Source organism: Tachypleus tridentatus, chromosome 13, assembly GCF_004210375.1.
Source record: "Tachypleus tridentatus isolate NWPU-2018 chromosome 13, ASM421037v1, whole genome shotgun sequence".
Lineage (NCBI taxonomy): Eukaryota > Metazoa > Arthropoda > Merostomata > Xiphosura > Limulidae > Tachypleus > Tachypleus tridentatus.
This window is the reverse complement of record NC_134837.1, coordinates 203,238,068-203,251,450: the sequence shown is the minus strand read 5'-3', so window position 1 is coordinate 203,251,450 and position 13,383 is coordinate 203,238,068. Positions and strand designations below refer to the sequence as shown.

Genomic DNA, 13,383 nt, shown 5'->3' with positions numbered 1-13,383 from the left:
AATCAAGGTCTGTAAATATGACTCAGTAGCTTAGCTTTGTAAATGTAGAAGTTGACAATTATTAATAACCAAACTAACTGTTAACCCTCTAGTTGACATTCTTGGGACAACTTATTAGGGTGTAGGTTGATTGCTGGATTTCTTATGACTAAAAAACTAAAGTCCCAATGGCTGCTGAACTTACAATTATTGGTTAATGTTTATAAATTTATTTATCTTTTACAAAGATTTGTTTCTTAATTCTATTTGCTGGGACAGTACAGACTGAAAAGTTAGAAAGTTTTCACAATGTTTTTAAAAATACAATATTTTGTGAAGATAAAGTTCTCAGTGCTGTCATACTTATTGTGTTTTTTTACTGGCTTCCTTACACTTAAGATTCAAAGGTTTTACAAAAATCCTTATAAATCATTTTCTTTTAGTGTACCAGTTAGTTACAGTATCAGACGTTTTACCTTTTCTGACAGTGCTTCATCTTTATAACAGTAGATGAAAATGGGTGTAACTCCAGATATACATTGCTGAACCACTTGTTCAAAGTCGTCATGATCATACGATGGAGAAACAATGACATGGACATTCTCTTGAAGTAGTGAATGTCTTAATTTTATCTCAACTGGATTATTAGTCAAATTATTTTGGTTTTCATTCTGTTGGAAACACAGCATTTTATTACTACATATATTATCTATTAAACACAAACAGTATCTTATTACTGTATGCATTATATGTTAAAAACAGACAATATCTTATTACTCTACGTATAATCACTTCAACACAGTATCTTATTACTTATACTTATTATATGTTAAACATAGACAGTATCTTATTACTGTATAAACAGACAATATTTTATTTCTCTACGTATAATCACTCCAACACAGTATCTTATTACTGTATATATATTATATGTTAAACACAGACAGTATCTTATTACTGTATGTATTATTACTTCAACACAATATCTACCTTTATCAATATATTTTGAATTGGTCCATTACATTAATGTTTTACTATTCATTTAATGCTATACACAAAATTAATTGTTGACACAGCACAAACTTATTTTATCTTGTTAGTAACTAATTAAAGATATGGACAGCTATTGAGGCCAAACTCACACAAACTGTAACTACTGAAGTCACAGTTAGAGCTACGGTAGGTGTTGAAGCCACACTGAAAAGTATAATAGTTGTTTAAAGAAGTTAGAATTGTAGTACTTGTTAAAGCTGCAGTTAGAACTATGGTAACTGTTGAAGCTACAATTAGAACTGTGATAGTTCTTGAAGCCACTGTTAGTACTATGGTAGCTGTTAAGGCACAGTTAGAATTATGGTATTTGTTGAACCATAGTTAGAACTATGGTAGCTGTTGATGTAACAGTTAGAACTATGGTATCTATTGAAGTCACAATTAAAACTATGCTAGTTGTTGAAGCCATATTTAGAACTATTGTGCCAATTGAAGGCAGAGTTAGAACTATGTTAGCAGTTGAAGTCATATTTAGAACTATGGTATTTGTTGAAGCCATAGTTAGAACTATGGTACCTATTGAATCCACAGTTACAACTATGGTAATTGTTGAAGTCACAGTTAGAACTATGGTATTTGCTGAAGTCATAGTTAGAACTACAGTAGTTAATGAAGTCATAGTTAGAACTATATTGCCTGTTGAAGCCACAGTTAGAACTATAGTGGCTGTTGAAGCCACAGTTAGAACTGTGGTAGTTGTTGAAGCCACAGTTAAAACTGTGGTAGTTGTTGAAGCCACAGTTAAAACTGTGGTAGTTGTTGAAGCCACAGTTAAAACTGTGGTAGTTGTTGAAGTCACATTTAGAACTGTGGTAGTTATTAAAGTCACATTTAGAACTGTGGTACCTACTGAAGTTACAGTTAGAACTATGGTATTTGTTGAAGCTACAGTTAAAACTGTGGTGATTGTTGAAGCCAAAATTAACTAATATTTATTATTTTTCTCTCTCACTACCATGGATTTTTTCAAACACAATTTATAAAAACTCACTCTTATTTCCAGTTCACTTGGTGCTATTCTTTGTAATGGTTTTTGTTGAGCTGTAAAATGGCTAATCAACTCAACACTGTCAGACAATGCCAAACTAATCTCTGTTTGATTCCCATAGGTAAACTTAATCTGCAAACATCAATAGAAACCACTAACTGTATAGGCAATGAAAAACTACCTATAATTTTAAGATATTCAGCACAATAAATATCATAATAAAACATATAAAATAATATGTAAATTCGAGATTTCTTCAGTAACTACCAAAGTTGAGTGGCATATTTATCCATTCAATTTGTCAGTCTTGATCTATTTGTGATCTAAAGATGGTTCAGCTCATTTTTTAGCTTGTGTCTTTGATATTCTTTTTAAATTGTTTTTGTATTTACTTTTTTTTAAGTAGAGGGGTGCTGCAGTGAAATTCTGTGAGAAAAACTTGCTTTTACTATGCATAATAAAAGCCACTTTCTGTTTGTAACTCCCTTTGTCAGTACAGTTCAGCTCTCTTTTGGTTACATTTAAATAGGCCATATGGTTTATCTCTAGCAGAAGTTTTGAGTTCCAAGTCAAGATGGGGCTTTTAAAACTGTCTTTAATTATTAACTCATCATGTTTATTGAAGGATATTACAATATCAGGGAAAAATGACATGATACTTTACATTATAGGTATGCATTATTTGTTAACATTCCATTATAACGTCTGGTTGTCACAGTAGAAGTGGATGTGCCTCACAGTGGTATATCCGCGGCCTTATACATCTATAAAACGGGTTTCGATACCCATGGTGGGCACGGCAAAGAGAGCCCTTTGTGTAGCATTGTACATAATACCAAAATAAAGAAATATGGTTGTTATATAACAATAATGACCTTAAGGGGGAAAAAAAACTTAATTTTTTTCAATGCAATAGATAGCGCTATAATACATTATTATTTATGTTTTTCGCCCTCTATAAGATATTTTTAAAAACTTAGTCGAAAAAGGTGATAAACATTTAAAAACAAAAATTATACCTTGGCAACTTTGCCCTTTACTATAAATTCCATTGTCTTTAACATCACAATCAGTAAATTGCAGTTTTTCATTGTTTATTCCCCATGATTCAATCTATAAGACTTTATTAGGAGAACATTTAAGCATAACATAAAAATACATAAGCCAACATTGCAACCGATGGCAAATTATAAGAGATGGCCAAATACAAACAAAAATATTGTTTTCATGAAATAATAGAAAAAGGATATAGTTTCTTTATTCATATATTGTTATTATAATATAATTAATATTTATAAAATATATACAAAAACACTCATTTAGGTTTAAATTTCACAAGTAATTTTCATAACGGTTATCATCATATAATGGGCATAGAGCTGGTAATTAACAAAAGGTGTACGATTGGTCTGTGGAATAACAGTAAAATAGGAAACAAAAAACATGGTTATGTTGAGAAGATAAAACGTATAAACATTAACAACTTATGGTTCAAGAAGCAGAAGAAAATGATTAATGATAGGCGAATAATGGATAAATTTAAAGTTGAATAATAACTGGGAGGACCATGTAGTTTTGGAAACCATCAAACAAACGTTCCTAGGTCAACCATTATAATATAAACATAAAAAACAGCTTGTGATATCGGGAGCCTAAGGAGCTACAATATAGTAAAACAGGATGTTCAAACAAAATACCTATGTTGATAAAAATGTAACCTGATGCAAAACATATGTGTACACAGTATATCCATTATGATAATCAAGGGGTTAATAACTACATGTGCATCTTACCATTCTCCAATTAATATTTTCTTCTTCTGCATCTCCACCATGGTGCGCTGTTGGCAGTAAGGACTGTCCAAACAATTCATTAACAACACCAGCTTTGGCATAGCAGCTATCACCGAGGATCAAAATTCCTAAAGGCTTATGGATTATCCCTTCCACTAATTCTTTATTTTCAAGTGACAATCCAAAAGCATCTAGTTCAGCTGATAAGAGAAAAATAGATCCTCTTTCAGGAAATATGTTGCTTTAATGAATAAATATAGTTACTAAAAAAATTACATGTAAGTCAGTAATATTGTGCTCTTGCTGCATCAAAACTATTGGAATCCATACCTCTTTTACATTGTATTCATTAGGAGTCAACAGATGATAGTACTTGTGAAGACACACCTGTGGATTCGATTGTACTTAAATTATAAGCTACACAATAGGCAATCTGTGCTCTACCCACCATAGATATTGAAACCCGATTTCTAGAATTGTAAGTTTGCAGATATACCACTGTGCTACTTTGGATTTGAGCTATTAATTAATCAACACAAATGAAGAACCAGAATTTCCAGTCCATTATTTGAAGAAAAGAAAGGAAATATTCCATAAAAATACAAGCTTTTATGGGCTCACAGGTGTTAAGTATGTTACGTATTACGATTTTAAATTACCTAAACTTTGAATTTAGAAGTTAATTAAATGTTGATATGTATTAAATTTATGATACTTGCCAACAATATTGATACACACAATTTTCTATCTTAACATAAATATGTTTTAATATACAAACAACAATACAATTTATAATACCGGTTATTACAAATAATGGTTTATATGCAATAGTTAATAAACTTACAAACAATACTGAATCTTTTATTTACGTTCACGGAGAGCGAATTAATTTTATGTTGATACACAGGTACAGTTCCCTTGACGGCTTGAAGCACTCGCAAGTTTTTCATCCGATGATAATATCTAATGTCCTCGTACAAATACTAACGTACGAAGTTAATTATCTGAAGATAAAAAGTTCGTAATGTTCGAAATCTATAAAAGTTCCTGGTCATATACACTGCTGGCCAAAATCTTAAGGCCAATGAACACAAAGAAAAAATATGCAATTTGCGTTGTTAGACTCAACCACTTATTTGAGTAGAGCTTCAAAAGATGCTGATAAGAAAAGGGAAAATAAAAATAAAAAACTTTTTAGCATTTAATATGGAATATGTGAACACTATGAAATTAGCCTAAATACTAGCTGGTCAAAAGTTTAAGACCATACTGAAATAAAGCGTTAGTCGGTAAACAGCTAACGACATTTAGTCATTTGTGTTCAAGCATTAGCGTTGTCAACATCTCCCACTGATATCTCCTGTGTTACATTGGATAAAAACATGGCAAAGGCTAAAAGGTTGACAGAGTTTGAACGTGGCAGAATTGTCGAGTTGCAAAACAAGGTCTCTCTCAACGTGCCATCGCTGGTGAGGTTGGGCGTAGTAAAACTGTTCTTGCAAATGTTTTAAAATACCCTGAGGGATATGGAACGAGAATTTCAAGTAATAGACCCAAGAAAATTTCGCCAGCGTTGAGCAGGAGGATTTGACAAGTTGTCCGGCAAGACACAGGCCGATCGTCGAACCAGATTAAGGCCCTTACGGACGCAAAATGCAGCTCAAGAACAATAAGACAGCATCTACGAGAGAAAGGCTTTAAAAACCGTAAACGTCTTCAAAGGACACACCACGAAACAGCTCGGTTAAACTATATTGAGAAGAACCAAGCATGGGACGTAGAAAGGTAGACGAAGGTTTAGTTCTCTGATGAGAAAAAAAGTAACCTAGATGGTCCAGATGGCTTCCAACGTTACTGGCACGATAAAGATATCCCACCAGAGACATTTTCTGCAAGACACAGTGGAGGAGGTTCCATCATGATCTGGAGTGTTTTCTCCTTCCATGAAACAATGGAGCTTCAGGTTATACTAGGGTGTCAAACAGCATTTGGCTATATTGGCATGTTGGAGAGAGCATCTTTATTGACTGAAGGCCCTCGCTTGTGTGGAAATGATTGGATCTTTCAGCAGGACAAGGGGCTTTTTCATGGCGAATAACGTGATTCTTTTGGACCATCCAGTGTGTTCGCCCGAACTGAACATCATTGAAAATGTTTGAGGGTGGATGGCAAGGGAAGTCTATAGAAATGGACGTCAATTCCAAACAGTGCATGATCTTCGTAAAACCATTTTCCTCACTTGGAATAAAATTCCAGCCACCCTTCTGCAAACGTTTATATTGACCATGCCGAAGCGAATGTTTGAAGTTATTCGCAATGACGGCCGTGCAACTCACTACTGAGACCTCTTGTTGGACATTTCCTACCCTGTTTAGGACTTCTTTTTAGTATGGTCTTAAACTTTTGACCAGCTAGTATTTAAGCTAATTTCACAGTGTTCACATTTTTCCTATTAAATGCTAAAAAGGTTTTTATTTTTATTTTCTCTTTCATTATTTTCATCTTTCGAAGCTCTACTCAAATAAGTGGTTGAGTCTAACAACACAAAATGCATATTTTTTCTTTGTGTTCATTGGCCTTAAGATTTTGGCCAGCAATGTATCTGCATTTTTCCGATTAATAAGCGTTGAGCACAATTATAGCTTCCGAGGTTTGTACTATACTGACTGCAGCTACCAAAAATATTCTATTACTGATTCTCGGCGCGTCGATTTTTAAACTTTAAGGCGACAGTCTCGGAAGTTAAACAATGTTCGAAAATACGTTTTACGTAAAATATATTATTGGTTCTTACTCTCAAGAATCTTCCCCAAATTTAGAGAACAGACGGGACTTGCTCAATACACGTTTAACAATACAAGTCACATAAACTAAACTGAAACAAGCGTTTATATTAAAATAAATATATAACATTAACTCCGTTACATAGGGTAAACAAATATAAGTTTTCGGACTCATGTTTCAAAAAAATAACTTTCCAACCTGAACTCAAAATCACAGAGTTGGTTATTGTATTAAACCTGAATTGATATCTCGCCCGTATTCAACCAACTTATTGAATATAAAAATATAAACTGTTAGTACTCGAGTCCTACAACGTGGGAAAGTTTTGCATTTCGTTACTTAAAAATATCTTCTTAAACACTTGAAAATCAATAGAAGTTTAGTTTAGGTGGTTAAAAAACGCAGGGTTTTTTTACAAGCCATTTTTACACAAAAAAGGGCATCTTTTAAAATATAAAGTATGCAAGTTTTTTTATAGATTCACTGAGAGGTTTGGTTGCTAAATAAGAAAAACACTTACCACTTACTAAAATCTAATAAGAATAATTATGTTTGAATATTACATGATCTCTTTGAATTTCTATGTTAAAAAATGCTACAAAGAAGCGGAATATATCTATCAACATGTGACCTTACAATTTGTTTATATAACCATGTTAAACTTTCATGCAACGCAAACTTGGTTCCGTTAGCATGAGCGGACTTTAAGCTCAACTTAAAAAAAAAAAGAAAAAAAACTCAAATCGATTTCACACGGACCTATTTACAAAATTACAATACGTGTAGGAGGCTTAAATCAAAAGCTTTATGTAAGTTATAATTTCAATGTTTCAATTCAACCGTTAGCTTGAAAGCACATGACGTTAAGATTAGAAGTGTATAAAAGTAGGCCTACAATTCCTAGAATTTTCTAACTTTAAACTCGACAATCTAACAAATTTCAAGACTACTGACAATAACTTATAAATATGATAATAGTTGAAGCATATATTCAGCGTGTTTTGCTTTTAGTTTGTAAACCGAGCAGCTAGTGAGTGAAGTATTTGCATCAGTGATAATTGAGGTTCGGCATGGCTAAGTGGTTAAAAGCGTTCGACTCGTAATCTGAGGGTCGCGGGTTCAAACCTCCGTACCACCAAATGTGCTTGCCCTTTCAACCATGGGGGCGTTATAATACGACGGTCAATCACTATTCGTTGGTAAAATAGTAGCCCACGAGTTGGCGGTAATGACTATTTGCCCACCCTCTAACCTTATACTGCTAAATTCGGAACGGCTAGCGCAGATAGCCCTCGTGTAGCTTTGCGCAAAATTCAAAACAAACCAAACCAATTTCTGTTTAAACGTTATTTGTAAAGTTAGACCTATAAATTACAACGGTGTACAAGTGATAGTAGCTAACAATAAGAAAGAAATATATTAAATTATTACCGTTACGTGGACTGAATTTGGCCTTATTTTCACCTAATAATCCAGTAAAAAAAAACAAAAAAAACAACACAGTGCTACAACAAACATATACATAAGATCATGCATGCATACTTTAAATACATTCGGATGAATGTTTAATTTCTTAGAATTACACACACGGATAATTTGAATTCAAAATTTGTAAAAAATATCAAATTTTTGGTTAAAAGGTGCTTAAAAACCTAGGGATTTCCCAACAGTAATATCTCGGTGAGATAGCGATAAATCTTCAAATTTACAACGCTAAAATTAGTGGTTTGATTTCCCCTCGATTGACGCAGCAGATAACAAAACACACACACACCCGAGCAATATATTTAGCTGTGTTCATGCTTCGTCGACCCTTCTCCTTTTTTTATTTTTTTTATTTGTACCTTAACATTAATGACTGACATGTTGTTTTGAGAAATGGAAATTGTGAAATACTCGGTATTTGGAAAACCGACCCCTGTTTTTACTGATTTTGATAGCCGAGATTGTCTGTATCGTAAACACTATTGTGTTATTTGCTGCCACACAATACAATATGGAGATTTTAAAACAGCCTCCTGTGATGTTTTTGAGCCAATGAGCAGATGCAAATATTAATCGTTGGTTGGCTGCATCATCTATCAGATGACCAGAGAATCCTAAAGATTGCGAAAAATGACATAAGATAACCAAAGTTGCAACTTATAGGTCATTCGACCTTTGGCAAAATTCCAAGGTTTTACTTTTAACTCGTGTACTCATTTCTTTCAACTTTCAGTGCTAGTTCTTTTACCTTTAGACCTTAATAAAACATAACGCGTTTTATAAAATAGTCCACATTAGGCATTAAACTTAAGTGAATGGTGGTGGTTCAGCAGGAAACCAGTTTAACAAAAATGCGTGTTAAAGTATAAAACACTTAGCCCAGTATCACTTAATGCAAGGTACGGCCAGGTTGAAACACAAAATAACATTTAAGTTTACCATACAGCAAGAGGAAAACGATAACTTTATTAATTTTGTAACATAGATAATTAAAATACACGATAACATTATTAATTTTGTAACCCAGGTAATAGAAGTATACGACAACGTTATTAATTTTGTAACACAGATAATTGAAGCACACGACAGTTTTATTAATTTTGTAGCACAGGTAATAGAAATGTCTGTGTGTGTGTGTGTTTTCTTATAGCAAAGCCACAGCGGGCTATCTGCTGAGTCCACTAAGGAAAATCGAACCCCTGATTTTAGCGTTGTAAATTCGTAGACTTACCACTGTACCTGTGGGGAACGGTATAGAAGTATACGACGACTTTATTAATTTTGTAACACAGATAACCATGGGTGAAATTATTCAATAACTCCGTGATATTAAAAAAAAGTGAAAACTAAAACTCGTTTAGTTGTGCATATAAATAATTACGAGGAAAATGGTTATCATTATATATTATCTCCTATAAATATCGTAATATGGACCAAAACAATGTACTCCAGTAATCTGTGCTACAAGAGTGGTACAGTTGTAAGTTTTACCGCGTCATTGGTAGTGTAATAGGTTAGCATTCTATCATACAAGAAGGGTACTATAGAGAACTGTTCTATAACTGTACAACACTTTTGGTATTATTATGCACAAAGATATACAAAGGGCTCTCTGTGTTCTGTCCACCATGGCTATCGAAACCTGTTTTTAAGCTGTAGACACTGAGGGGGCAATAGAATAAGATTGGTGATTTTATGAGTTTTTCAAAAGTTGTTTCTCCGTACTGACTTCGCTGTGATTACTTAAATTTTCAATTGTTTATGGTGCTAACCTAGCAACGGTGCATGTTCACACGTACACTTTTAATCAAAACACGGTTTTTATTTTGTTTTTGAATTTCGCGCAAAAGCTACACGAGGGCTATGTGCGCTAGCTGTCCCTAATTTAGCAGTGTAAGACTAGAAAGAAGGCAACTAGTCATCATCATCGACCGCCAACTCTTGGGTCACTCTTTTACCAATGAATAGTGGGATTGATCGTCAGATTATAACGCATCCACGGCTGAAAGCGAGCACATTTGATGTGACGTGGATTCGAATTAACGACCCTCGGTTACGAGTCGAGTGCCTTAACCACCTGGACGTGCAAGGTCAACACGGTTTGATACTAATTTATACAGACATCTCCCAAAAATAAAATAAAAACATGGTTTTAAACAAATTTATACAGTCACCTCTCAAAAAATAAAAGCCCTGCATGGCCAGGTGGTTAAGGCACTCGACTCGTAATCTGAGAGTCGCGGGTTCGAATCCCCGTCACACCAAATATGCTCGCCCTTTCAACCGTGGGGCGATATAATGTGACAGTCAATCCCATTATTCGTTAGTAAGAGAGTAGTCCATGAGTTGGCGGTGGGTGGCGATGACTAGCTGCCTTCCCTCTAATCTTACACTGCTAAATTATGGACGGCTTGCGCACATAGCCCTCGTGTAGCTTTGCGCGAAATTCAAATCAAAAAATAAAATAAATAGAATGCGGTTATATATAATTTATACAACCATCTCCAAAACGCAAACAACAAAAAACATACTTTTAGACTATTCCATACAACTCCATCAAAAAATATATATAAATAAAACACGGTTTTAAACTAATTTATACAGCCACACTCCAAAACAAAAAAACTTAGTAAGCAACTTTGCTAAAAGACTAACGCATAATATTGCAACCAATATCCTAAAATCTAAATAAATGAAACTTAAGAAATTAGCTTAATGTAAGAACTACCACGCTTATGTAATAACTATAAAAAACAAAATCTCGAATTATGATATGTAAGCGATATTGTTTGATTCCTTCCCTAACCTTGAAATGTTTACACTTGTAGAAAATTGTCTGTTGGCAAATGTTGAAAGCCGGGCACTTGTTGCATCATTATAGCAACCAGTTTGACAGAGTTATTAAAAAAATCGGCGTTTAAACCATATCCAGGTTACGTTCGTGTCTGCACATGATAAAAACAGAAATAATAATATCTTATACCATGCTTTTTAAATTAAACAAAAGATATAAAAGCAGTGTACTGTAAACCCAATCTGAAAGTGGCACACAATATTGAAAATAACACGTAGGGAAGAAACTTGCACCAAGTTGTAAACGTTGGTGTGTCATCCCTTGAAGCGAGCCCACCACTCTTTCCTGAGGTAGATAGGCATATGGCCAAAGTAACACAAGCTTCCAGGAATTGTTATGTTTACAAACATTCTACTTCTAGCTAGCAAGGATGTCATAACTATAGCTGCAGAACACCTGAATATATACTATTTTAAACTATATATGGTAGGGTGACATTAATAGCCATGACACGTTATCAGTTAATTCAATTTCGCCCAATACTTTAGGTCATTAAATGAGTTTGATTAATACTTTCCATAATCAGGAATCTGAAACTTGGTCAAACTTATAATATTATTGAAGGTATTGTATCTAAAATAATTATGGATATCTAAAAATGTAAAAACATATTTTAAATTAAAATATCCAGTGAGTTTAGAGGAATTTTAGAACACAGAGATAAATTATTTAGGTTAAAGGAAGTTTTAGAATGCAGAGGTAAATCATTCAGGTTTAAAGAAGTTTTATGAAATAAAGGTAAGTCAGTTAGGTTTATACGAATAGTGAATCATAAAAATAAATCTGAGTTTATGGATATCAGAGAGACAAACCTAACAACTCCGGTAGTAGTTTTTATATAATAAAGTATTATTAAGTGCCTATGTTAACTTCCAGATCAAACGTATTCAACAACCAAGATACTGTGTTGCTGGTAATATGTACTTGAAACATTTGTGTAATTCATTACGTTATCAGGTGTATGACTTCTGATGATTTGATTTGTTTTGAATTTCGCGCAAAGCTACACAAGGGCTATCTGCGTTAACCGTCCCTAGTTTAGCAGTGTAAGACTAGAGGGAAGGCAGCTAGTCATCACAACCCACCGTCAACTGTTGGGCTGCTCTTTTACCAACGAATAGTGGGATTGACCGTCATATTATAACGCCCTCACGATCTTCGAATTAAGAGTCGAGCACCTTAACCACCTGGCCATGCCGGGCCTAACTTCTGATGATACAGAAGAAGTAAATATATTCAGAAACATAGAATTCTCAGATCTGAATGAAGAAAATATCAGAAAATTACCAGTTTAGCGACAAATGTTACTACACTTACAAATGGTGAATATCTCATTAAGAGAGGAAGGTTTATTCTCTTGTTTTTAAGTAAAAGTGTTCACTTCTATAAACAAACCTAACACCTGCTACATTGACCAGTATAGTATCTTTTATTACTAAGCCGAGAATGGTTTCATACTGGTGATTTAGTGTTACTTCTAAAGATCTCAATAAATGAAGCTCGGTATAATTTTTAAAACAAAAACAGAACAACTAATTATTAATGCGAATATGACATGTTGAAATATATATGGGTTATACAATAGTGGTACTATTGGGTATTATACCATCATTCTTATATTTACTCTCCATTCCAGAAATGAAATATTTTACTTTAAGAATCACTAAAAAAAACATCTTGTAATTTATCATTCATCTTCTTCAACTTGAACACTGAATCTTTGGGTTTTACTGTGTTCTTAGTTTTACAAAATATTGAAAATAATGATTTGATATATATGATTCCAACCCCCTTTTTGAAGCTAATTATACTGTGTCTGTTTGGTTTAATGTCTCACTGTTAATCCAGTAATCAGTTGAAGACCCTCTGATTCAGCTAGTATATCATACAGGTTGGGATATCTTCCAGTAACGTCTTCCCTCATCTGACCTAGACCCGTGGCATACCTTAATCACTACACTTAAACCATTGCATTCACAACAACATCTAGAACATTTCAAACATGTTTTATTACTACATCGTTTCACTTTACGTTTCAAAGTTAATGACTCCATGTCAGCTCTCATGGTCTTGGAGCCAGTCCAGCAAACTAGACCTCGAGAACAGTGGCAAATGTCTTCTTTTTGTCTAATCAAAACATCCCAGATTTTTCCGGTTGACTTGTATGACAGGTGTTAAAAAGTGAAGATAATTCATTGTTAACTGTTAATAACAGAAAACAATCCCTTGCCACCTTAACTAAGTAACAGGAAATTATTTTTACCTATTCCCTGTTTGACATTGATTCTAACTTAGCACATTTAAATGGTGAGCCTTTCACCTCAAAACATTGTAAAATGTGTGGCTGTGTTATTCAATTGTTGTAAACTGACGTCACATTACTTGAACCTTCTGTATTTTTCTCGTTGCCTTAAGTGAATATTGTTATATCATAGTGTTTCGTAGAT

The 13,383-nt window shown here is 33.7% G+C and overlaps 1 protein-coding gene across 9 annotated transcripts in view; it reads right to left on the bottom strand.

Annotated features, from left to right (window-relative positions):
* The window catches only part of LOC143236916 (dual serine/threonine and tyrosine protein kinase-like), a 42,658-nt gene that overhangs the window by 24,411 nt on the left and 4,864 nt on the right, over positions 1–13,383 (bottom strand). For 7 of the 9 annotated variants that reach the window (XR_013019799.1, XR_013019800.1, XM_076475600.1 and 4 more), the window contains exons 2-4: positions 3,814–4,013; positions 2,024–2,152; positions 456–650 (exon numbers count right to left, since the gene is read on the bottom strand). Coding sequence is in view for 7 of the 9 variants with exons in the window: in XM_076475600.1 (XP_076331715.1) it covers positions 456–650; positions 2,024–2,152; positions 3,814–4,013 (524 nt within the window). In the remaining 2 variants the exon portion in view is untranslated. Of the gene's footprint in view, positions 1–455; positions 651–2,023; positions 2,153–3,039; positions 3,088–3,813; positions 4,014–13,383 lie in introns of those variants that run through there. The other 2 variants (XM_076475599.1, XM_076475596.1) reach the window with 2 other exon arrangements.